The sequence below is a fragment of the Pelophylax lessonae genome (genome assembly GCF_965119305.1).
Source record: "Pelophylax lessonae genome assembly, chromosome: 11".
NCBI lineage: Eukaryota > Metazoa > Chordata > Amphibia > Anura > Ranidae > Pelophylax > Pelophylax lessonae.
The window spans coordinates 173783179-173809061 of NC_138778.1; the positions used below are offsets into that span (position 1 = coordinate 173783179).

Genomic DNA, 25883 nt, shown 5'->3' on the forward strand with positions numbered 1-25883 from the left:
GCATGCCTACCCATTAGAGCAGTGGTCCTCCACTCTGGTCTTCGGGGCCCACTAACAGGCTAGATTTTAAGTATTACCTTGGGGAGATGCAGACTAGAATACTGCAATCACTGAGCAGCAAATGAGATCACCTGTGATGTAATTTAGTTATCTTGCAAACCTGGCCTGTTAAAGGGCCTCGAGGACCGGAGTTGAGGACCACTGCATTAGAAGGGCCATGTTTGCTCACACGGAATGCACTTTCCATGCAGGCAGCCCTATTCATGTCTTTTGGGATGCAGCAGCTGCATGGACACAGTTTTCTTTCAGGGGAACACCCATACAGCTGTCAAATTGAGATCAGTAGCTGCATCCCAATAGACAGCCCATGCAGGAAAAGATGGCCCCCAACACGGCTATGCCAGTGTGACTGAGGCTTAAGAAGTCTCTCATTGGACAAGAGGGTGGGATGTGTTATAAAGCCCTGAGGTAACCTTTCTGCCTTACAAAGGTAATCGCAAACACCTTTTCTACCATTTATAATAGAATTTTCTCTAATACTGATCATAGTAGATGTCTACAGAATTTCTGTTGGGGTTCTGTATTAAAAAAATAATATATAGATATTATACACACAAGTAGTGACCTCAATGGCAAACAGTTTGAACAGGAATAACGGAGCTGTACTCCTTTTTGTAGTTAACTGCTAGGTTGTTTGAGCTGCTTTGCATATCATAGCCCAGTTTAACTTTCAACGCAGCGCTATAAATTTCTGGTGCATCAAGACAAAGGGTGTGCAAAGTTTTTCTTTAGAAAGCAGCTACTGCCTGAGCAGACTTTTTGCATTCTTGTTTTTTAGATGCATCTAGAGTGCAATTCGGCTGGTTTAAACAAACTTTGGTTTTTGACCCCCCCCCTTTTTTTTTTTTTTTTTTTTTTTTTTTAAGTGTACCTGGGGCTTTTCTCATACAGGGCAAAGAAACTGACCTAATGAACTCTCAGCATCCTTTTTGCTCCCTTGCCAACCATCAAGAACAAGGAAAAACTTTTTGTAAGCTCCCAGTTGTGACTTGGTGCCTTCACAGAGCTAAGGACTCTCACCGTGCCTTCATTAGTTCCCTCTTACATGTTAATTGCACTTTTTAATTGTCCTACACCAATACCGTCACAAAGTAAGAATGGGACCAAGTTTCATCCTCCCCATGCCCTAAAATTCTGAGGTATCTCAAACCCCCAAACCCCCCCCCCCCCCCCCCCCCAGGCCAAATGAAGCAAAGGGGAAAGCAGAAAGTGCTGCAAGAAAGCTAAATATCTTAACCTTTTGCAGTCACCTAAATGCAAGCAATTATCACATTAAATTTAACATATCCTGGAAAAAATAGGAAGGCTGCCATTGTGGACCACCATCCGTAACAGCTAGTTTCTGGCTGCAATACTTTGAGTCCTTGACCAGCAGCAAAAAATGCAGATCAGGAACTCCAGACTAAAAAAGTACACAATTGTAGCCTCAAATGTCTCTCATGACAGGCCTCCTGCCCATCTTCCTGCACCCTAATTAACTCCCCACTATTAATTTATTTATTTTTTTCTTCAAAAACCTTCCCCCTCTCCACCCTTGAGAGTCCACTGTCACATGTGTAGTCCTGAAGTTTGTCAGGACCCTGCTGCTGGACAGCCAATGGAAATGGTCTGTCACCCATGCAGCAAAGTGGACACCCAAAAAGGATCTTGCCATTCTGCTGTAGGAAGAGAAGGCTCAAAACTCCAGTGTCTCATGGGACTTTAGGTAGGTATGGTAGCCTGTTGGTTATTTTTCAGTTGTTACTTCCAGCGGCATGAGGGTGGTGAGAGAGGGGAGCTTTAAGTTAATGTCTTCTGTAAATATGCACGTTGGGTCTCAAACAACCTCGCAGTCTGCTTCAATAGGAGAATAAAAGGAAGTGTTTTTAGGAGTGTACAGCAATGGTGGCTTCTATGCTCTTTCATAACAGATCCCCTTTATCCTTCTTATTTGATACAGAGTTTGTCTGCTTCTTAATACTATCAATTTTCCTTAGGGCACCTCACTGGGAAACATGAGAGGCATTTCTCGATCTCCGGCTGCCCATTATACCACAACCTGTCTGCGGACGAATGCAAGGTAATCTGCTTGTCTTGTTCAGCACCCCATTAGTCACAGCACTGTGTGCAAGGTGAAGGGGTTCGTCTGCTTATACTTGTGCACGTTTCTCAAGAAGGCTGACCTGACCCTTCCGTGATTGCTTACATTTACAGAATTGTGATGAATTTCAGGTGAGAGCACAGAGTCGTGACAAACAGGTGGAAGAGCGGATGCTGTCCCACAGGCAGGATGACAATAACAGGCATGCCACACGCCACCAAGTGAGTGCAGTCGTAATTTCGTCAGGGGGCAGCTCTTGCAAATCTTTCAGGAATAGATCTGCCGTTACTGCTTCGTTGTGCTGTGTGTCTGACAAATCTTTAAGGCTTATTGGCATGTAAAGACTAGCTTGACCCGAAATTGACAGTTTCATTCATTTTAACGGGTTTCAACAGATTTTGATTTATTTTGTCGCACATAGGCATGTGCTTCCTGAGTGATTACATCTCTGATACTGAGTGATGTAAGTGCTTGTTGGCAGTATCCTTATTTGCAAAGCGTTTAAAAGTCGGGCGCAAAAAAAAAAAATCTAGTACATTGTTGCAATACATGCACATTTTCCTGCATATTATCATCCTTTTAAAAACACTGCAATTACAGAAAAATACCCTTTTGATCTTCTAGAAATCCAGTGTCCTTATGTTTTGACTGACAACACAGTGCCTTTGTTGCACTGAAATCCAAGTGCTGAATTGCAAAACATCGCTGTTGCCTTTAATCACAATAACCTGCCCACACTGTGTAGGGAAGGGGCTCTTGGGAGATGTTGTTCTGGGGTGTCTCTCTACATCTATAGGAGCTGAGCCATGGCCCCTGCAAAAATTTGGTGAGGTTATAGTAATAAACGGTTTATTGCTATATAACCAAGGTAAAAAGCAATTTTGGGGTATGATCTAGAGGGGGAGAGGAGGGTTTGAATTGCACAAATCAATGTTCTGCTAATGAGATAATGGGCAATAATTGGCATCAGACTTTTTTTTTCTTGTCCATTGAGGGACACAGGGATTCAGATACTATTGTGCTAAACTGCTGCCTGTATATGGATTTGATACTGGCAAACCAATTGTAGGCCAGCCTAAGATAACACTCTCCACTAGTTCTGCATTCCTCCTTTCTTTTAATTGTGTTTTAGGAGGATGGACCTCTTTGTTAGCTGCACTGGGAAAAGCCTATCCAGGTTTGCTACTGTTTTTTATTTTTGTATTTCTTGCATTGACTTAAGTTTAGATTCCTCACTACATCACTGCTTGAGCTGGTCCCCTAATGGCCACTATTTATATTGGCCTCTCCTCCTTACTCCGACGTAGATGTGCTGATGACCTGACTGGACTGGAGCTAGCCTGGAAAGTGACCTTCAGGCACTGGATTCTGCTTGTGGTGCTTTTCAGGTCCAGAGCTGCGGCATTACCTTAGCGCTTGCACGGTTTCTAAAGACTCACTAGGAGAAGGACACTGAAGGTGCCAATCACTAGTAGTTCAGTATATTGGTAGCATCAGCCATCCGCTGTTTCTGCTTTGCAAAAGCTCCATATAGAACTCCATACTCTGGTGTGTTCCAACTGGCTACTTGCAGTGACTTGGTCACATCTGACTCCCACCCGACACAATCTGTCTTGTACCTTTAGGCCTTTATCCTATATTTGGCCTAGTTTCATCACCACCACAAGGTGCAGAGTCTAGCTCTGACCTTCCCCTTGGCCTTAGAAACAGGCTGGGTCACCAGTCACTCTGACCATCTCTGACTTGGATTTAGAGTCCCAACAATCTTATCTCTGAAGAGACTGTCTTTGTTCTTTTTTTGCAGTAAACTGAGCCCCACCTGGTATTGTGACAGAACTGTTCCGCTTTGAGAGGAATTTGTTACATAGTGGACCGTACCCGTCATTCTTCCCTCTGCTACTGCACAGAATAATGCACTTTCCCTGGTTGTTTGTTGCTTTGATTTTCTCTCACCCTAGGTTTGCTTGCTCTAAGGGGTGTTGATTTACTAAAACCGGAGAGTGCAAAAGATGGTGCAGCTGTGTATGCCAATCGGCAATTTGCTTCAGCTTGTTCAATTAAAGGGCTTATGTCAGGTTTTTTGTCTTCTGTGTGCAGAAGCCCCCCTTATTACTTACCTGAGGTCCCCCTCTGTCCAGTGATGTCCACGAGTGTTTCAACGGTCCAAGATTCTCCCTCCTAATTGGCTGATATACGGCAGCGGCCGCTGCTGTCAATCAAAGTCAGTTAGCCAATCAGAGAGAGGGCAGGGCTCAGTGTCTGGACACAGGGAGGTGTAACTCGGCTCAAGTGCTCCCAGAGCAAGTTGCTAGAGGAGAGGGGGATCCGGACCGCTCTGAAAATCCACTGCTACAGAGCTAGTAAGTATAACATGTGTTTTTTTTTTCCCCCTTAAAAAAAAAAAAAAAAAAAAAAAAAAAGACTATACAATCACTTTAAGCTTTGACGAAAAAAAAAAAAAACTGGAAACTGATTGGTTTTTGTGCAGAGCTGTACCAGATTTTGCACTCTCCACTTTTATTAAATCAACCACAATGTGTCCACTTGGTCTCTAGTGCTTTGCCCCATCTGGGCCACAACTCTTTCTCTTGATGGTACATGATACTCCCTCAGTTTGGGAGTCCTTCCTGTGACAGAGTTAGTTTGGTTCTTGTGTTGGATGGTATCATGAGTCACAGCTACGCCTGCACTGCTTCCCAAAAGGACCGTCTATTGGGATCCAATCCCTCTTAACTGGTGGCCGCAATATAGCCCCACTGGATGGGGGCTGACCTGCGAGGTAAACTCTTCGTGAGGTCGCATACGACCGGGGTCTCATCTCGAGTCGCAGCGTTCCTCCTGGCCTACAGCCCCCCCCCCCCCCATTTCGATGGAGAGGGGTTCTGTTTGGAGCTGTACCTGCCTTGTTCCTGGTATGGTGAGTAGCTGTCCCCCCCTCCCCCTGGTGAGTTATTGGGTGGATGTGGGCCCCTACTTAGGATGGTCCGTCCCCCGGGTTCCCCTCCTTCCTGTCAGGCACTCCCCCGTCCTCTATCCTATCCCCCACCCGCTAATTGGCAATGGGGGCCAGGGTGGTCTGCCACCGGTGACCGAATGGATAATTGTATGGAGGGGGGGCTCCTGCCTGGATCTGTCTTTAAAGCCTGGTCTCTCTCCTGAGTCCCTGTAAGCCTTGTGGTGCCGCCATTTTGTTGTAGCCTGTGTTTCTATACATGGCGGCCATGTTTGTGTAGTCCGGGGGCCTTTTTCTTGTGGTTTGCCATTGGAAATAGCGGTGGCCATGACAGTGTAGCCCTGTGCGGCGATTTTGGCAGTGGGATCCCCTCCTCCTCCCCTGGTGCTGACTCCTGGATCAATTTACTTCCTGCTCGCCGCACGTGTAGTGCACATTTTCATGGTGTCTGCAGGTGCCCTATTTTCTAAAGCCCTTTTACTAGGCGTTACTCTTATGAGGAGTCCCTTCTTAAGACCCTCCGGTTTCCATATTGAACAAGGCAACCATGATTCCGGTTGAAGAGTCCCCGGCCTTTAAGGGTCTGTCTGACAAGAAGGCGGAGGTAGTGGCCCGCCCACACTATGTACACTCTGGCTGGTTTGACATGGAGGCCGTTATTCACCATTGCCCTGGTGTCGCAAACTCTGACCGAGTGGGCTAAGCTTTTACACCGTGACCTGAAGGGGAAGCAGCTCCCTCCTGCCTATGCTGAGCTGGCAGAGCAGCTGGTCCAAGGGCTGCAGTTTATCTGTGATGCCTCTTAGGATGTGGCTCGGCTCTTTTTTGGCAGTGGTCCTTCAGGGGGTCTTTTGGCTCAAATGCTGGTCTGCGGACCAGACTTCTAAAAAGGCCTTGACTGATCTTCCCTTTCAAGGAGATCGCCTGTTTGGAGATACCCTGAATGACATTATAAAAGGTCTCACAGTGGGGGAAGAGTACATTTCTTCCGCAGGCTACTAAGGGCAAAGAACCTCCATTGTAGACGTGGGCCTTCCTTTTCAGATGATAGGAAGTTTTTTCGTCCCTCAGGGTCGACTGACAAGGGCTCAAAGACTTTCAGGGCCTCCTTCGGAGGATGCAAATGATCCTTGTCTGGCATGCCGAGAGCGGGCTTCTCTAGCTCAATGAACAAGGCTCCTTTAGCATGAAGGTGCGCTCTCACCCGTATCGGGGGTGGGGGGGATGTCTTCGCTGGTTCCCGGACCCGTGGACTTCTCGGACGCAAGACAAGTGGGTCCACAATGTCATTCGGTTTGGCTCTTGTCCCATTGCAAGGGTTTTTCCTTCCAACGTCTGTCCCCGAACCAATTGAAAGGTCTGTTTGGGGCGGTAAAAGATCTGTTACATCAAGGGGTGATTGTCCTGGTTCCGACTTCAAAACATTTTCAGGGTTTTTACTCAAACCTGCTTACAGTTCCCAGGAAGGAAGGCAAAGTGTGTCCAATCCTGGACCTCAAAGCGCTGAACTGCTTTGTGCAGGTGCAGAAGTTCAGAATGGAGTCCTTTCACGGTGGTGGCATTCCTGCATCGGAGGATTTCCTCGCCTCTTTGAACATCAAGGATGCTTACCTTCACGTCTCGGCTCAACAGAAAGGTGTAGAGGTGTGTGGCTCGGTCAAGGGATCCTCTGGCAAATGCCAGAGATGCATTGGTGGCCCAATAGGGTCTGATTTACTGTTAAAAGCTAGGAAGTCTACTTCTAGGAGTATCTACCATCGTACGTGGAAGAAGATTACATTGCGTGCTGGGAGTCTTGGGGTTCATCCTCGCTCCTTCTTGGTGGCCTGGATCTTGACCTTCCTTCAACAGGGGGAATGAACAGAAATTGGCCTTGAGTACCATCAAGGGCCAGGTGTCGCCTTTGGCGGTCGTCCTCTAACGACCTTTGGCCACTCACTCCCTGGTGTGTAACTTTGGTTCCTCCAGTGCGGGCTCCGTTGCCGTCTTGGGACCTCAATTTGGTGCTTTTCGATCCTCCAGAAGCCTCCCTTTGAGAATCTTTGGGAGATTCCCTTGCTTACGCTGTCACAGAAGGCAGCCTTTTTGGTGGCAATCGCCTCTGCGTGCAGGTTTTCGCAATTGGCGTTATCCTGTTGTTCACCTTACCTGGTGATTCACCGAGATAAGGTGATTCTTCGCACCTGTCCGTCGTCCCTTCCAAAGGTTGTCTCTGATTTATATTTGAATGAAGACATTGTTTTGCCTTCCCTGTGTCCCAGGCCTAAACATCTGAAGGAAATTCCCTTACATGCCTTGGATGTGGTCCGAGCAATTGGGGTGCACTGGGCAGCTACAGAGTCTTTCAGGAAGTCAGACTTTGTGCTCACGGATGGGCCTTGTAAAGGGTTGTCCGCTTCCTCTTTGACCATTTCCAGATGCATCAGACACAGTTATTTAGGCCTATTCTATCAAGGGTCAGGTTCCTCCTTTCCCTGTTAAGGCGCACTCTACTCAGGCGCTTAGTGCCTCCTGGGCTTTCTGTCATCAGGCATATGTGACGCAGGTTTGCAAGGCGGCCACTTGGTCGTTGGTGCACACTTTCACAAAGTTTTATAAAGTGGATGTGTTGGCATCTGCGGATGCTCCTTTTGGTCGCAAGGTTTCGCAGGCTGCTGTTCAGAGGATCTGATCCTCTTCGAGGGTGCATTTGTTTGTTTTTTTCAGATGGGCTCCAATTTTGTTGGTTGAGCTACCGTTTTAGCCTTGGGAATTTTTTTGCTGTTTCCACCCCTCACGTTTAACACTGCTTGCGGACGTCTGAACAGTTATCAAGATCTGAAGCTGTGTCCGTCATTGAGCGAAAGAGAAAATGGGATTTTTGGCTTACCGTAAAATCCATTTCTCTGATCATTGACTGACACAGCACCCACTCCTCTGAGGAGTTGTAATTCTTCTGACACTGCTTGCAACTAAACTGAGTGCCTATAGCAGAGTGAGGGAGTATACTCCCTGGGACTGCCAATGGGCGTAGCCAGACTTTTTCTGCCTAGTGTCCTACTGTAGGGAGCAGTACAACCCAACTGTTATGAAGATCTGAAGCTGTGTCCGTCAGTGAACATCAGAGAAATGGATTTTACGGTAAGTCAAAAATCCAATTTTTCTTGTGGAATTAACAACAAACTTCTATTTTGGCTTAGTGTTTCTAGAGTCACAACCATAAAAATCAGTCTGTATATGCAGTAAAGCATGCTTGCTATACTTGCCATGGAACCTAAGGAACCTTATCCTGCGCATTGTGTAAAAAGGCTGTCTAATCCTGTCGTCTTTGATCCTCCCCTTCCACAGTCCCCAAACCAACTCCTGATAGTACAGAGTCTTGGGGGCGCTCTGCACATGTTCAGTTTGGTGTATCTTGCTAAAAAGTGGTGGGTTTTTTTTTTTTTCTTGGGAGGGTGCATATGATCAGCACTGTCCAGCCGGAGGGTCAGGCGGTCCTGCAGCCTTTACAGAACAGTCAAAGTAGAAGAAAAACACCAGCTGTAACCAGTGTTCGGTCGGACACTGATAGAAGTCACAAGACTGCTATATGCTGCTGATGAGAAAGGCAAGTTAGCAGTTTTTATTTTCTAAAATAATTGCATTAGCATTTTCTGAGTACTGTGAGCTTGGATATAGTAAATGCAGGGCCCTGGGTTTAGTAACACTTAACAATTGCAGCTATTACTAATTTCAACAAAGGTGTTGCATTAACCAGATGGATTTGCAATACATACAGGAAAAAGAAAACTTGAAATTTAGCTGTGAGGGACACATTACAGAAAGGAAAAAACTACAGCTGGAAAATCTCATTGGGGTATGGCTATGGCTATGCTGGCGATAACATATGATTTATTTCTTTTGTACACCCTGTGTAAAATCCGTTTTGCGGAGTCCCTTGAGGGACACAAACTAAGATACGATTGGGTTATGCTGCCTACAGGAGAATTGGACACTGGCAAAAAAAAGAATACTGTAGGCAAGCCTAGGACAACCCCTCCTACTGCCAGCCTGTCTCCGTTTTGTAGCAAAGCACTACTGAGGGCATGATCATTAAGAGGGTTGGGACTGACTGGTGCCCCTCAATGGACAGGTAAGGGATTTTACAGGAAATACAAAAATCCTACTTTCTTTCTTGTCCATTTAAAGACACAGGCATTCTTTAAACCTTCGGGACATCCAAAATCAAGTCCAAATGAGAGGTGGGCAACACCGCAAACAGGCTTATGGGCCCAAGAGATTATAGAGGTCTGGAAATTTCCTATAGTTTAGAACAGTCTGAAGTACCTTGTACTTGTACCTGGCATCAAATTATATCAAAACAGCCACCTAGTAAAACTCTGATCTCCTCGACAGGAAAGGTTGTAACCAATCTTGATATGAGCTTGGATAATGGTCTGCATTAGCCACCTAGAGAGGGTGGAACGAGGAGTTGGTGCACTCTTATGGAGTCATGATAAAAAGGGAAATGATCATCTTAACCACCACCCCCATCCCAAATGGACGAACCCGTATGCCCTTGGGGGTTCAGTGATAATACCAGAATTATTCCTGCACCATCCAGGCATCATCCTGCTATAATTTTTTTGCAGCTAGCGATTCTTTTTGACAGTTCCGTGGGGGGGGGGGGGGGGGCGGAAGCGGGTCCCACCCCCCTTCTGCCGCCGGCTCTCTGGTCCCATCGCGGAGGCCGGGAGCAATGCGGCGATGGCTGCCTGTTACAAAGATAGAGAGGAACTGACGACGTTCCCCCCCCCCCCCCCTCTCTCTAACCCTGGAAACAGGGAGTAACGCATATTCATAATTTCCAGTTCTGCCCCTTTGTTTACCTGGCCACCAGCGGCCAGAGAAGCAGCTGATCGGACCAAGCTCAGTCTGATCGGCTGCGTGGGAGGGCAAAGGAGAGATTTGGAGTCTCTCTATAAAGAGGACCTATAACGGCCCATGTTGTCACAAGGGCTGATGTTCATCGCTTGTGAAGGCAATAAAGGTATTACAAAAAAAAATTAGTGTGTAAAATTCTTTCGTTCATTGACAGCTCCCGATTCTTCTCCAACCATTAGGTTTTACTGCCCCCTACAGGAGTGGCACACTAGGCAAGAAAAAGATTGACTACGCCTATGGGGCAGTCCCAGGGGGTATACTCCCTCTCTCAGCTATATTTTTTCAGTTTTTTTTTTTTCTGCCCAGCCATGAGTATGGACCTAGTTCCTTGCTGGGATCTTTGGTCCTGGCAATTTTAATCCTTTTTTAAATTGATTTTTTCCTATCTTTATTTTGTTCTTGTGAGAATCTACTATCAACTGCTGGACTGAATAATCTAGATCCAGAGGGTCCCCCCCCCCCCCCCCCCTAGCCTCGGCCTGAGTTGCAGCGATCCTCCTGGCAGACAGCCACCCACATCCCTATGAAGCGGTGGTCTGTCAGGAGTGGTGCCCACCCTGTTCCTGGTATGGTAAGTAGCTGCCCCCCACTACCCCTGAAGGGTTTTTGGGGTGGACATGGGCCCCTACCTGGGACGGTGGGACTTAAATTTTGATGTCAACCATGCCGCTATTATTGAGGGCTTCTACCCCTATTAGCAAAGTGGGACCATCAGGATACCATGTCTGCATTACAACAGGGAGCTGTTTCCTGTTGTGCGACCCCCCCCCCCTTGATTTTTTGTGGGGTCCAGTAGGTGGTCCATTCGTGGACCCTGGGTTGGCGTCCCCCTTGCAGGATTGCATTTGGGCGGCCCTCCCCTGATTGTTTTTCCGGTTACGGCCCTCCCCTGCCTCATCTGTCCATCAGATCCTTAATCTGTTTTGCCCGCTGCGGACGTGAGTCACCCCACTGCCCCCACTGCTGGTGGATGCACTGATTGTGTCGGAGCGTGACATTTTAATCATGGCGGAGTTGCTGCATCAAATGGCGCCGGTCCCTTTTTGGCATCACAGGTCCTCCACTGTGGCGGGGGTGTTCCCCTTTCCTGCTTACTTTGACAACATTGTCACATAACAGTGGGGTTGTCCAAATCGCACTTTTGTGGTCCCTAAGCGTATAACTATGCGGTATCCTTAAAAGGATTCTCTGCTTTAAAAAGTGGACGGTCCCAACTGTAGCGGACTCACTGGTTTCCAGGTTAAATAAAGTTACCTTAATTCCAGTTGAGGAGTCCTTGGCCTTCAAAGGATCCGGTTAATAGGAGAACGGAGTCTCTCGCCCGCCATATGTTACACTATGGCTGGTTCGGCTTAGGCCGGTATTTACTATTGCCCTGGTGTCGCAAACTCTGACGAGTAGGCTAAACATTTATGCTGAGATCTGGAGGGGTAACCGCTTCCTCCTGCCCTTTGGGGAGCTGGCGGATCAGTTGATTCAGGGGCTACAGTTTCTGTGATGCCTCTTTGGATGCGGCTCCTTTGATTTTAGGCTGTCTGTATTAGCAGTGGTGCTTCGGCGTCCTATCTGGCTGACCATGTTGGTCTAATCTATCTGATCTCCCCATTGTGGGGGGGGAACGCCTGTTTGGAGCTTCCTTGGATAACCTCATTAGTCTCTCAGAGGGGAAAAGTACTCTTCTTCCGTAGGCTACCGAGGGCAAGGAGCCCCGTCGTGGACGTGGGCCTTTTTTCTCGGCTCATAAGAGGCCTTTTTCTTCCCTCAAGGGATGAAAGTCCTTCAGAGCCTCACCCGGGGGGGGTGGGGGGGGTTTCAAAGAGGACCTGGTCTGGCAAGCCACTAGGGGCTCTTCCAGACCTGCAGACAAGGCTTCCTCTGCATGAAGGGGGCCCTCACCCATACAGGTCAAGTGGATCCACAGTCATTCGGTCCGGCTACAAGAACGAGTTTCAGTCTTTTCCTCGGGAAAGGTTCTTCCCTTCCAACCTGCACTTGTCCCCAGATCGCTTACGGGGTCACTTTGGGGCAGTGCAAGACTTGTTACTTCATGGGTTGATTGTCCCGGTTCCTCCTTCGGAATGTTTTCAGGGGTTTTACTAAAACCTGTTTACAGTTCCCTGGAAGTAAGGCAAGGTACGTCCAATTCTGGACCTCAAGGCGCTAATCTGCTTTGTGCGGGTGCAGAAGTTCCGAATGGAGTTCTCGGGTCCTCACAAAGTGTTGTCCCCAGTGCTAGCATTGTTGCATCAGCAGGGGATTGTGGTACTGGGGTATCTGGACGATCTTCTGCGAGCAGAGTCTTTGACTGCTCTGATGGACACCTTGGAGAGAACTCTGCGATCTCTGAGGGAGTTTGGTTGGGTTCTGAACCTTCAGAAGTCTGCTCTGGTTCCGTCCACAAAACTGGACTATTGTAAAACTGTAGAAATTGCAGGAGGCAATTCAACTTTTGTTGTCCAGCAGACGGTCATCCCTCCGGCATTGCATGCGGGTGCTGGGCCTGATGGTGTCTACCTTCGAGGCAGTTCCGTTTGCACAGTTCCACATGAGATTGCTGCAAAAAAGATTCTGGTGAAATGGGACAAGAATCCAGTCTCTAGAGGTGGCTTCGTTCTTCGACAGGAAAATCCTTCTACCCCTGTGCTGGGCTGTTGCCACCACGGATGCCAGCCTGTCCGAGTGGGGAGGTGTCCTTGGCACAGCTTGTGCTCAGGGGGCCTGGACTTGGGAAGAGTAGACTGCCGATCAATGTACTGGAACTCCAAGCATTTAGACTTTGTCTAGCTCATTGGATAATTCGTCTTCATGGGTGTCCGGTACAAATTCAGTTGGACAATGCCACGGCCGTGGCATATGTAGATTACCATGGGGGCACGAGTAGTGTCCTGGCAGGTCGGGAAGTAGCTGGCATTCTAAGGTGGGAACGATTGTTCCAGCCCTCTCTGCTGTACACATTCCATGGAAGGTACAGAGGTTTGTAGCATGGTGTCAGGATCCTCTGGCCGACGCATTAGTGGCTCCTTGGCGTCAGTATCATCTGATTTATGTTTTTTTTTTCCCCCCCTCAAACTTCTGCCAGGACTCCTGAACAGGATCGATGCAGTAAGGGTCTGCAGTCTTTCTGGTGTCTCCAGACTGGCCTCGCCGGTCTTGGTATGCCGATCTTGTACGGCTGGTCGCCATTGCTTGTTAGAGACTTCCTCTCAGGGAAGATCTGCTGTCCCAATGACCAATCCTCCGTTCTGCTTTGCAGTTGCTGGTTTTAATGGCTTGGATGTTGAAAGCCAGGTGCTGAAGGATAGAGGTTTGTCTGGGTGATTCCTACGCTGTTAAAGGTTAGAAAATCTACCATTCTATTTGGAAGATGAAGTCGATGATTACATGGTGCTCTCTGATGTTGGTGGGTGGCAGACCATGAGGTAAAAATATAGAAAGTAAAAAATGGGTAAAAAAGGATGAGCTGAAAGGGGGGAGGGGGGCCCCCCCGAAAAGCGTCTGCCAGCTGGAGCAAGGAAAGGCTCTGATGAGAATAAATGAAAGAAAGCAGCGCCAGCCTAGTGAGCTGTGAGCATGCGCAGTGGTAAGCTGCTCAGCTGTTCAATGACGTAGGTGCTACCCTCCGGAGCTGGGAGCATGCGCAGTGGTAAGCTGCTCAGCTGTTCCATGACGTATGTTAACAGGAAGTGACGAGGGAAGGGAATTTTGACGAGGTAGGGTTTTTTAACATTACACCGGCACCCCTCCTTTCTGCAACGGTATCCAGGACAAGAAGATGGATGATCCCATTCTCCTACTGTACCAGCCTTTACTTGCCTAAGAGTAAGTCACTATGTGTATTTTTTGTATTCACAAACCTTGTATTTGGAAGATGTACTTTGCGTGGTGTGAGTCTTTTGGGGTTCTCCCTCGCCTTCTTTGCGGTGGCTCGAGTCTTGGCTTTCCTCCAACAGGGGGTTGAGCAGCGCCTGGCCTTGAGTACCATCAAGGCCCAGGTTCTGGCCTTGGCGGTTTTCCTTTCAATGTACATTGGCCACACTTTCTTTGGTGCATACCTTTATCCAGGGAGCTCGACACTTGGTTCCTACCGCCGTGGGTCCTCAAATTGGTGGTGTCAGTTATCCAGGCATCTCCCTTTGAAAATATCGGCAGGTTCCCCTGCTTATGTTGTCCCAGAAGGTGGTCTTCTTTTTTTGGTGGCTTTTACTTCTGCGTGCAGGGTGTCGGAGCTGGCGCCGTCTTGTCGTTTACCTTACCTGTTGGTTTACAGAGTTAAGGTGGTTCTTCGTCCTTGTCCGTTCCTTCCAAAGGTTGTCTGTTTTCCATTTGAATGAAGACATTGTGTTGCTTTCCCTATGTCCCAGGCCTAAATATCCTAAAGAAATTGCTCTGCATTCCCTGCATGTGGTTCAGGCAATCGGACCAAATGTGAGGTATTGTCGTGAATGCCAGATCGAGAGCAATAATTCTAGCACCAGACCTCCTGTGCAACTCCAAACTGGTAACCTGTAAAGGCGTTTAATGCATCCCCTATGGAGAATTTTAAACACCGTGGTTTGCCGCCATTCCACGGGCAGACAAATTTTTAAAGCGTGACATGTTGAATATCTATTTACTCAGTGTAACATCATCTTTCACATTATACAAAAACATTTGGGGGGGGGGGGGGGGGGTTGTTTTTTTTTTTTTTTTTTTTTATTCATGAAATTTTCTTTCCCCCAAAAAATTGCGTTTAAAAAAACAGCTGCGCGGATACCTTGTGACATAAATTGATAACACACACCATTTTTATTCTATAGGGTATCTGCTACAAAAAATTAAATATGTTTGGGGGTTCCAGGTAGTTTTTCTAAATTTTTCTAAAAAAAAAAGATTTTTACATGTAGGAGCGAAGTGTCAGAATAGAAGAAAGTGGTTAATGAAGCTGTGGTTGAGGGACTCCCTCAGCCTGACTACACCCAAACAACTGAGTGATATTTTCTTTGGTGAATTGGAGCTTAATGGAAGACCAATGTCCTCGTTGAGGTGAAAGGAAGAAACTACCTTAGGCAAGAAGGATTTTCTGAGCCTGCAATACCACCTTGTCTCAAAAAAAAAAAAAAAAAAAAAAAAAATGAAAGGGTTTCTTTTACACCCCAACCCCCCCCCCCCCCCCCACCTTCCCTGCAATGCCATATTTGGCACTCTTTTAGGGGGAGGGTGGAGCATACCTGGTTGAGATCGCCATGGCAAACGGAGCTTGAAGTTCGCCTCCTTCCCCCACAGTATTCTGGGACACATCACAGGTGCAACTTGTGCATGCACAGTAGGAAACCGGCATCCCTTCCTGTTTCCCTTACTTCAGATTCTGGTGCCTGCACCCAAAGCAGATTTAAAGAATCGCCTCAGGTGAGGACATCACTGGATCCAGGAACAAGTAAGTGGCCTTATACTGTAGTCAGCAACTGTCCAGTCATAGTCAAGTCTTGATTTGAAGAGAATTAAAAAAAAAAAAAAAAAAATAGACTTGGTGGTTGTTAAGCCACTTGTATAAAATCATCCCATCCCCCTCTGTAATATAACAATAAGTGTCTCTGTATTATAGAAAAAAATATGCTGATCTGTACCTAAATCGGAGCAGCTCCTGTCGCTCATCTGACTCCTCGGCTCTCTCCTCTGCCCTGCTGACAGCTCCAGCGGATGGGGGCCAAGCCCCTCCCCTTCCGGGCGGGGAGGAGGGGAAAGAGCCGAGCATTTACATGATCTGATATAGGTACTGATCACAGGAACACTTATTGTTACATTACAGAGGGAATGGGATAATTATTGAATATAAGCGCAGCAGGAGGGGAGGGGGGGGCACTGACATGAGCAGGAGGGGGAGGGAAGGATAGTGCAGGACTGCAGATGATGGAGGCACATAAACTGACCACGGTGTCAGGGCTCAGCAGCAATGATATACTGTGGTCAATGTGTGTACAGAGGGAAGGGTAGAAACTGGCAAAATCAGACAGGTTTTTTAGGTGATACAAAGGGGGGGGTCAAATTACACAGCATAAGCACTGTGCTGTGTAACATGCTTTAAGGGAACAGGATCTGTTTGTTACCCAAAAAAACAAAAAAAAAATGCTTTAAGCGTAGCAGGGCTCCAAAAAAGTAATCAATCCTCTTTGGACACCAGTAAGAACTGTATCATGGGGATAGTAAGAGGTTATCCTGGGCTGGCCTATAGTGTTGTGTTTTTTTTTTGTCCAGCCTTCCTCCCTCCTGTAGATGGCAATATAACCTGAAGGTTTAAGACTTCCTGTGTCCCTCAAAAGACTGGAAAGAAAAATACATTTTTAACTCCTGAAATAATTTAGGCTGACTTAAATGAAAGGTAATCAGGTTTACACTATAGGTCATAAAAGGATGACCGTGTGTTTAAATGTGCCAAGCCCCAGTGTTTTTCTGGGGGACTCTGAAGAAACCAGGGTGACAGAAGTGACGTTAATACTTGTCATTTTAAGGCTCCCACGGAACGTCAACTCCGGTACAAAGAGAAAGTCACAGAATTGAGAAAGAAGAGGAACTCAGGCCTAACCAAAGAACAGAAAGAGAAGTATATGGTAGGATTACAGATGCTGAATTCTGAAAACTGTTTTTCCTACGCTACATAAACTATATTGCTTGTGCTCTATATTTACATTGCAGAGCCTCTGCAATACTTGCTTGGACTGTGTTTTTAGCTTTTTAACAGTGTGATCTATTACCTGCATTTGAGGTTCTGAAAGTTGGGCAGTTACAATTTACTTGGGAAGTTACAATTGACTTCACATGTGAACAAGATTTGGGTTTAGGCCATATCCATTTGTTATCAATATGACTTCTCTGTTGACAGGAGCACAGGCAGAACTATGGTAATACTAGAGAGCCACTCTTGGAAAACCTGACCAGTGAGTACGATCTGGAACTTTTCCGAAGGGCCCAGGCAAGAGCCTCGGAAGACTTGGTAAGCAGTCCACAACCACCTTCCTGTTGTACTGAATGAATGTGAGATTGCCAGGAGTAGTGGGACTTGATAACTATATTAAAATGCCAACAGATTCATCAGTGTGCTAACACTACATACACCATTTAGAGTCTATGCAAAGCAGTTAGATGTGCTTTGTGTCTGTCCCTCTTCTCTCTCTCTCCCCCCCCCCCCAGTAGGAAAATGAGTAGCACAATTTGTTTTTAAAATTATTTTAAATATCAATTGTTTGCTATTTTCCATTTAAACTTTGCAGTTTTTGCTGCAATACTCACTACTTTAGTGCTGTCCCTGATGACTTTTCTTGTATGCGATCCAGTGCTGGTCCTCTTAAGCCCAGCCACATTCAACCTACTGTGTTTGAGCACATAACTTTAAGAACATGCCCTCTGGCAGGCATCATTAACTAACTAGCTTTGGTGAATGCTGCAGAAAACGCTAACTCCACTACATGTGCATGTTCTCTGCAGTATTTAGAACCCACCCAGGGACAAGAAGTGGAAAAGACATCTCTAAACCAGAGAGTCATGGTAAAAAGGTATGTATAAAGCAAATGATGATTGTAGAGGAAGGGCGGTCAAGCAAAATGTTGGCGTTCACTTACCAGCAAGCTTTTAAAGAAACATTGAAGACTATTCAATTTTCACGCAGATGGTGTTTCTGGTAGTGATTATTATATCCCGAGTGCTGCAAAGCCAGTTGCCCACTTTATTTACATACCTCCCTTTAGAACTTTTTGGTAAGTACTCTGCATTGTCTTTTCAGGAGAAGCTGCGTTTGCAAGGCCAGATCACTGAAGGAAGCAACATGATTAAGACTATAGTCTTTGGTCGATATGAGCTGGACACCTGGTACCACTCTCCATATCCAGAGGAGTATGCACGCCTAGGCCGGCTCTACATGTGTGAATTCTGTCTAAAGTACATGAAGAGTCAGACTATCCTCCGAAGACACATGGTGAGCCATCATCCTTTGTATGCCTTCGCTACTCAGGGATTCAGTGAGTTGGAAGGCAGTTTGATTGTGCCATTTTCTAATTCCTTTTCTTTGAAATCTATTGGTACTTGAATGTTCTAAGGTATCTGATAGCATGTGTATTTTCTGTAATAGACATTGCTGTGAACAGGAATGAATGGCAAATGTAGGGTCAGTATTAGCCTTGTTCACATTAGTGCGATCAGAGTTCGCATGTAATTCAGAGCGCACTGCTCCTAAATTACATGCGATCTCATGTGAGGTGCAAATTTCAGCCATACAGTTTGTATGGCTGAACTCGCACCACATCCGCACTAAACTCGCACATGAGGCTTTTTTTATCCGCAGCAGAATCGGATTGCATAGTGGTTCACACTAGTGCGATCCGATTCTGTGCGAACGTGCAGATCGCACTACGATATGCGATCGCAACTGAGGGGTGTCAACTTTTAATTGACACCCCCTGCGAATCGCATATGGCAGTGTGAACTGCCAGAGGTGCGGATGCGGGATCACGCTGCATATTCGCAGCGTTCCCGCATTGCACAAATGTGAACCAGCACTAAATGTTGGTTTGATGGAGAAGTGTGTGTTTGTTTTTTTTTGTTTTTTTAGAAGACCTAAATCTTTTTACACCGCACGAGAGCGCACCTAAAGTTGCTTTCTATCTTATTATATAAATTGGTAAAGTGAGTTTGTGTGAATGAGCCCTTGTTTTTCTGTCCAGCTGGATCCCACCTTTATGTAAGGCAATATTGTCCAACTGTTTTCAGTTTTAGGCGTTTCTGTGATTGGTCTTTGAATCACGATCTGGGGACCTTTAGGCTTGGAGTCGTACAATTCTAGTCTAATGCATCAGGAGTTTGTCTGGTAGATTACTTAGCGCCTTAGTAGATTACTTGCGCAAATCAACTGCCCCCACTGTCACCCATGTACCTGTAGTGCTGCATTCTCTTCAAAATATACTTGCCTGCACAGGTAATCCAGCCTTGTCCCGCTGCAATCCGCTGTTCAGGTGCCATACATCAGTTCCTTGCCACTATCTTGGTTCTTTTCTGGGTGCAGGCAGCCAGCTCTGATGGTGCATTACGCTCTCCCCACTGGTCTCTGGCTTTGATAGTTTGAGGGACAGACCTGAAATAAGTATGCACCTAATGCCATCAGAGACAGTTGGAGACCCTGTCGCCACTAAAGATGAGCTTGGGTTTGGACCAAACCTGGTAGGAAAGCAGTCACTCAGCCCACTGCCGTCCAGTCAACTGTGGCCAGGGCATTCCCCCACTCCACAGCTACATGTACTGGGCCATATTTGGTCAGTGATTTCATGAGCATCCCCATCACTTTGTGCACATGTAGCCCTGGGGAGGAGAGTGCCCTGGCTGCAGTGTGAGTGGGAGTCCAGGTTGGTCCATACCCAAGTGTGGACCAAACCCTGAGTTCATCCCTTGTCACCACCCCTGCCTAACCATATAAAAATAAGGCTGGTTCTATTTTTAGCAGTGTAACTCCTAGCTGTGCTGGATGCAGCCTTATTAGTTGTGGAGGTTGTGCTCTCCAGAGACCCAGCTGCACCCCCATCCTGGTCCTGATGTCAGCCAAGGTCCTGGCAGCAGCCAAGGATGCCTTGCATGATCTGCGAAGATTGTCCATGAAATGCCATTCTGGCTTTATTTTTCAGTTTGGCTCCCCACATTGCTGAAAATGGACTTTTAAGTTTTCAATCATCTGGGAGGAGCAAAATTGAAAAATGAAGCAAGCCTGACTTATGGGTATGTAAGTAACTTTATTTAGTATGTTTATCTGGTTATTTGGTTAGGCTGGTGACAAGGTTGCTTTCCATACTGGCAGCATATATCATTTTTCAGTACAGGTTTTCTTTAACACTGCGACTATGAAGAACAATGTACAGTCATCTTAGTATGCTTGCACAGTGTTTTATTTTTTAGACTATTGTGAAAGATTAGCTTACTTGACTTTCCTTGGGGTGGAAGAATCTGCTTAAGTGTTGTGTGTTCGTTTTTTTTTTAATTTTTTTTGTACAGGGATGGCAGATTTTTATTTTTTCCTTAGCCACATCCGGGTTTATTCTGTATAGTGCCTAATCCCCCCATGTCGGTAGCTGGTGCTGAAACTTACTGGTATTCTGTCAGATGAAAGCTAATTTCTAATGCCTGCTTTTCTCCTCAGGCGAAATGTGTGTGGAAACACCCTCCTGGGGACGAGATCTATCGGAAGGGATCCATCTCTGTTTTTGAAGTAGATGGAAAGAAGAACAAGGTTAGCATTACAGCTCATAGGCTTTCTGTTTTGTAGAACTCCCACTAAGCAATCCCTGTCATTAACAGAGTGTTGTACAGAAAAGCTCATTAGCGCTGAATGATTAAATGCATTGCTGTGACATTTCTGCTTTCAGATTTATTGCCAAAACCTGTGCCTTCTTGCAAAGCTTTTCCTGGACCACAAAACACTGTACTATGATGTGGAACCATTCCTTTTCTATGTCATGACTGAAGCAGACAATACCGGCTGCCATCTTATAGGCTACTTTTCAAAGGTATGATCCTCCTTTTGATCATATGTAGATGATTCGCTCAGTGTTGTGGAATCCAGCAAACTACTGGTGTATAGTTGGGAAAACTAGTCCAAACACAGAATGATGAGGGTTCTCCCTGCCTCTGTGACAGTGCTGATTGTTTGAAAAGCACCTGTGCAGTCATGTAGGCAATAGGGGAGTGAATTATTTATTTTAATTAGGTTGTGCTGCAACTACCACTGTCGGCACCAGAAGATGAGCTAGCACTCGTGTTACTATTCTATTTTAGAATCAAGCTAGTGATTCTATTTCAGTGTGTATAGTGTTCTGGGACCACAACAAATCTGCTAATCAGTTCACTTATCACATTAGCAGTGGTTTGGGTCTCCCAATTTTCTCTTGTTAAGCAACTCAGCAGATCACTGGTGCCCTTGAGCCTAGGAAGATGGGCAATAAGCAGAATGGCATGCTCTTAGGACTATATCCCCCCTCCCGCCTGGAGATTTGTGTTCAGTTTTAGCTGACTCAATCTCTGACTATAATGACACTGATCTCTTCGTGGTTTTTTGTCCACATGCATTTAACTGTTAAGTTCACCTTTGGGAACAGGTTACATGTGCCACCTGTTTTCTAGGGTGGAACGTGTAACCTGTTCCCACTTCTGCAGCCGATCCCCTCCCTCCCTGTGATGGCAGTACATGGAGAAGTTCCTGGTACTAGCTGTCACTTTTTGAAGAGTGTGGCTGTGCGGGGCTCTGCCTACACAGCCATGTCATTCATTCATAGAGTTCTGTGAATGAATGAGCTACAAGTACCGACATCCTGTGCAGCTGGCGGGTTGTAGTTCTCGAACTACCAAAGCGCTCTGGTAGTTCATTGATCCTGTCAGTGGGGAAACTGCCTGCCCATGCGATGTGTGGGTAGACGGCTTACACTCATTCTGCAGGAGACCTACATGACATCAGCGATCTGCTGATTGCTGGTGCAATTCAGGCTCCTAGAAACAAAATTATAGTGCAGGTTTTTTTTTCCCTGCTAAAAAATGAAATTTATTTTTTTAACCACTTGCTGTCCGCCCTATAGCTGTTATACTGCTACAGGGCGGCCACGCTGCGAAAGGAGTGTGTGTCTGTGTGTGTATGTATATATATATATGTATATGTGTGTGTGTGTGTATGTATGTATATATAATACAGGCCTCGACAAACCCCGGGCGCCAGGTCGCATTTGCGACTAGAATTAGCGACCTGGCGCCTGGGGGGCCCTGCAGGAGCTGTCCTGTCCCTTTTGCGCCCCCACCTTCTTTCCCGAGTGCACGGACTTCCACGCCGTCCATAAATTGAGGCCCCGGCTTTTCGGCCTTCTTCTGTTAGATGAGAGGCTAGGGGAACTGGCGCCCTCTTGTGGTGGCCGGGAGTAATGCATGTTCTCAATGCCTTCCTTCTCATCTGCTCTTTGGAAGGAGATGGGAAGTTTTTGCAGGCTTCATCTCTCTGTCCAGTTACCTTTGCTTAAAGGTAAGTGGACAGGGAGTGTGGTTATTATTATTAATTTATTTTTTAAATTAAAAAATAAATAAATAATAATACATTTTTTCTTTTTTTTAATTATTAAAAAAAAAAAAAAATTCTTTTTTTTTTTTTCAATTCTTATAAAAAAAAAATGATATATATATATATATATATATATATATATATATATATATATATATATATATATATATCATTTTTTTTTAATAAGAATTGAAAAAAAAAAAGAATGTTTATATTATATATACAGCCGAAGGCCCCTTTCACACGGGCTGTCTGATCAGGTCCGCCTGTCAGTTTTTCAGACAGACCTGATTGGACCCCTCATTCTCCTCTATGGAGCGGTAATCGGAGGATCGGATCAGATGGCATCAGATGGAAAAAGACAGACAGTCTGTTTCCATCCAATTGCGCTATAGAGGAGAGTGGGGTTCTAGTCGTATTTATGTGTAAATTTAGTATCCGTTTTATTAAATAAAGCTTGGTTGTTAGTTTAAAAAAAAAAACTGGCTCCTAACTTTTTTAGCTGGCTCCTAGATTTCAGGCAAATTTGTCAAGCCCTGATATAATATATAATTTTGTGTGTGTATATATCCTATAAAAAAAAAAAAATTAAAGGAACACTTTTTTATCAGAGTATAGCAAAGTCAAGTTAGCATCAAGTGTTAATTTCAGTAACACCAAGGCAGCGTAAACTGATTAACAGGTGCAGTAGGTGGGCAACAATGAGACAAACTCCAAAACAGAAATGGTTTTGCAGTTGAAGGCCACTGACATTTTTTCCCTACTCTTTTTTTGACTCGTTTTCACTAGTTTTGCATTTGGCTAGGGTCAGTGTCCCTACTGGTAGCATGAGGCGATACCTGGACCCTATAGAGTTTGCACAGACAGTACAACTCCTCCAGGATGGCCCATCAATACGTGCCATTGCCAACAGGTCTGCTGTGTCTCCCAGCACAAGCGCATGGAGGAGATTCTAGGAGAGCTGGACAGGTCTGTAGAAGGTCCTTAACCCTTCAGCAGGACCGGTATGTGCTCTTTTTTGTGCAAGGAGGAACAGAATTAGCACTGCCAGAGCCCCACAATTACCTTTATCAGGCCACTGGTGTGAATATCTTTGACCAAACAATCAGAAACAGACTTCACAAGGGTGGCCTCACATCCTCTAGAAGGCCCTGTGCTCTCTGCCTGGCACCATGGAGCTCAATTGGCATTTGCCATTGAACACCAGAATTGGCAGGTCTGCCACTGGCGCCCTGTGCTTTTCACAGATGAGAGCAGGTTCACCCTGAGCACATGTGACAGAAGTGAATGGATCTGGAGAAGCCGTGGTAAACGTTATGATGCCTGTAACATCGTTCAGCATGGCCGTTTTTGTGGTGGTTCAGTGTTGATCTGGGGAGGCATATCTTTGGAGGGACGCACAGACCTCTACAGGCTAGACAATGGAACCCTGACTGCCATTCGGTCCTCGGGGTAGAAATCCTTGAATCCATTGTCAGACCCTACGCTTGTGCAGTGGGTCCTGGGTTCCTCCTGGAGCACGACAATGCCCGCCCTCATGTGGCGAGAGTATGCAGCCAGTTCCTGGAGGATGAAGGAATTAATACCATTGAATGGCCCCCACGCTTGCCTGACCTAAATCCAATAGAACCCTTCTGGGACATTTTTTTTTCGATCCATCTGACACTGCCAGGTTGCACCTCTGTCTGTTCAGGAGCTCAGCGATGCCCTGGTCCAGATCGGGGAGGAAATACCCCAGGACACCATCTGTTGTCTCATTAGGAGCATGCCTTAACATTGTCAGGCAGCATACAAGCACCTGGGGGCCATACAAAGTACTGAGTACCATTTTGAGTTGCTGCAATGAAATTTCAGCAAAATGGACTAGCCTGCTGCATCATTTTTTCACTTTGATTTTTGATTTTATCTTTGAATTCAGCCCTCTGTAGGTTGATTTCCTTTTCCATCAAACGATGTGGCATCCTTTTCTATCCTAACTCATTACTCAGTCCATATCAGTATAGATATTCAGCATGATTAGTACAGTGACCATGCATATTTTTAGCACTGATCACTGTATTAGTTTCCCTGGTTCTCAAAATTTCACTTAGTGACAATTTGTCCACTAAAAGTTGCTGATCGCCACCAAAACTAGTACAAAAAAAAAACAAATTCCACAAATATATCCAATAGTTTATAGATACTATAACTTTTGCACAAACAAATCAATATACGCTTATTAGGATTTTTTTTTTTTTTATAGACTACATATTTCAAAAATTTCAAAATTGTTGGTCGTTTTGTTTGTAGCGCATAAAATAAAAACCAAAAGAAAGTTCTATTTGTGGGGGGAAAAGGACATACATTTTATTTGGGTACAGTGTCGCATGACTGCGCAATTGTCAGTTAAAGTAACGTAGGTCCGTATTGCAAAAAATGGTCTGGTTATGAAGCGGGCTAAATCCTCCAGAGCTATAGTGGTTAAAGGTGAACTTATCCTTTAACTTCCTAAAGCCACCATGGCAGTGTGTACCCAATATTTGCTAAGTCTTAGATTTGCCTAAGGATTTGCTAACCTAAAGAGTTTAGGAAACAAATTCAATCTGCATGGATTGAGACATTGTGTCTGATTTTACTTCTGTAACGGTCTTGCTAAAAATGAACGGTCATCGATCTGCAATGAAATGGTTTTCGTTGCAGATGGATGCGTAGGCGTGCTCTCTACGCTCCAGGCACTAAAATAAACTTGCTGCACTCTTTATCCTTTATGGTTTGATACAAAATTCCAGTGAATTTGGGGTTGATCCACAGTCAAGGTTTCGTAAAATGAGCTACAGTGATGTGCAGTGCATCCCTTTTTTTGCATGCTTTTTCTTCTGATAATTACAATCCTAGTTTTAGTTGCTGGTAAAATGAAATTTTACCAGATATTCTTTTGTTTACAGGAGAAAAACTCATTTCTGAACTACAATGTGTCCTGTATCCTGACGATGCCACAATACATGAGACAGGGTTATGGGAAGATGCTAATAGATTTCAGTAAGTCCTTTTTGGCTGCCATTTTGCATGCACCAATGCTACCAATGCTTTGTTTTGCATCCTTCCTGCGAAGTAAGTAGTACAACTGTTAGTGCATTTATAGATTTCACCAACTCTTTAGTAAAACACGACATTTATTTCAATAAATGGGAGCTTTTGAGTTTCTTTTTCATCAGTTATTGAAAGTGTCCTAAAATCTAAACCAAAACATAGCAAGGAATTTGTAGCTTTATTCTCTAATAGGTTACAGTATGCCTTCTCAAGGTCATATATAGTACAAGATTTATTTTTGTGTTCTAAACAATTTGATAACTATAGCCAACGTCCTACTTTATAGTTTTGGCTGCATGTGGGGGTGGAGGAATTGGCTCCTTTGACCATCGGCCATAAGCACATTAATTGCCTTTATGAACAAAGATAACTAGCCAAATCTGCTGCTTGCTCTTTTAATCAGAGTTACAATGCATCCTTTTTGTTTCGATCCCCTCAGGTTATCTGCTTTCCAAGGTGGAGGAGAAGGTGGGCTCCCCTGAGCGTCCACTCTCTGACCTGGGCCTTATAAGCTACCGCAGTTATTGGAAAGAGGTCCTGCTACGCTATCTGCACACCTTCCAAGGCAAAGAGATTTCTATTAAAGGTAATATTTGATTGCACAACACTGCATGACATGGGTTGTTTTTACTACTAAAAGTACATTTATTTGCTTCTGTAGTAATGATTTTCTGGAATTTGTTCAAATGCTGTCATATCATGTGGGATCATTGTACTTTTTCTGTTAATTTTCTTTATGAAATATGTATGTTAAATCATGATGGATAAGA

The 25883-nt window shown here is 45.4% G+C and overlaps 1 protein-coding gene across 6 annotated transcripts in view; it reads left to right on the forward strand.

The window, feature by feature from the left end:
- The window catches only part of KAT7 (lysine acetyltransferase 7), a 72307-nt gene that overhangs the window by 32912 nt on the left and 13512 nt on the right, over nt 1–25883 (forward strand). For 3 of the 6 annotated variants that reach the window (XM_082271283.1, XM_082271279.1, XM_082271284.1), the window contains 9 exons: nt 2037–2119; nt 2254–2361; nt 16481–16579; nt 16852–16962; nt 17749–17940; nt 20146–20235; nt 20372–20512; nt 24969–25062; nt 25553–25699. In XM_082271283.1, coding sequence (XP_082127409.1) covers nt 2037–2119; nt 2254–2361; nt 16481–16579; nt 16852–16962; nt 17749–17940; nt 20146–20235; nt 20372–20512; nt 24969–25062; nt 25553–25699 — 1065 coding nt within the window. The remainder of the gene's footprint in view (nt 1–2036; nt 2120–2253; nt 2362–16480; nt 16580–16851; nt 16963–17748; nt 17941–20145; nt 20236–20371; nt 20513–24968; nt 25063–25552; nt 25700–25883) is intronic. The other 3 variants (XM_082271280.1, XM_082271281.1, XM_082271282.1) reach the window with 3 other exon arrangements.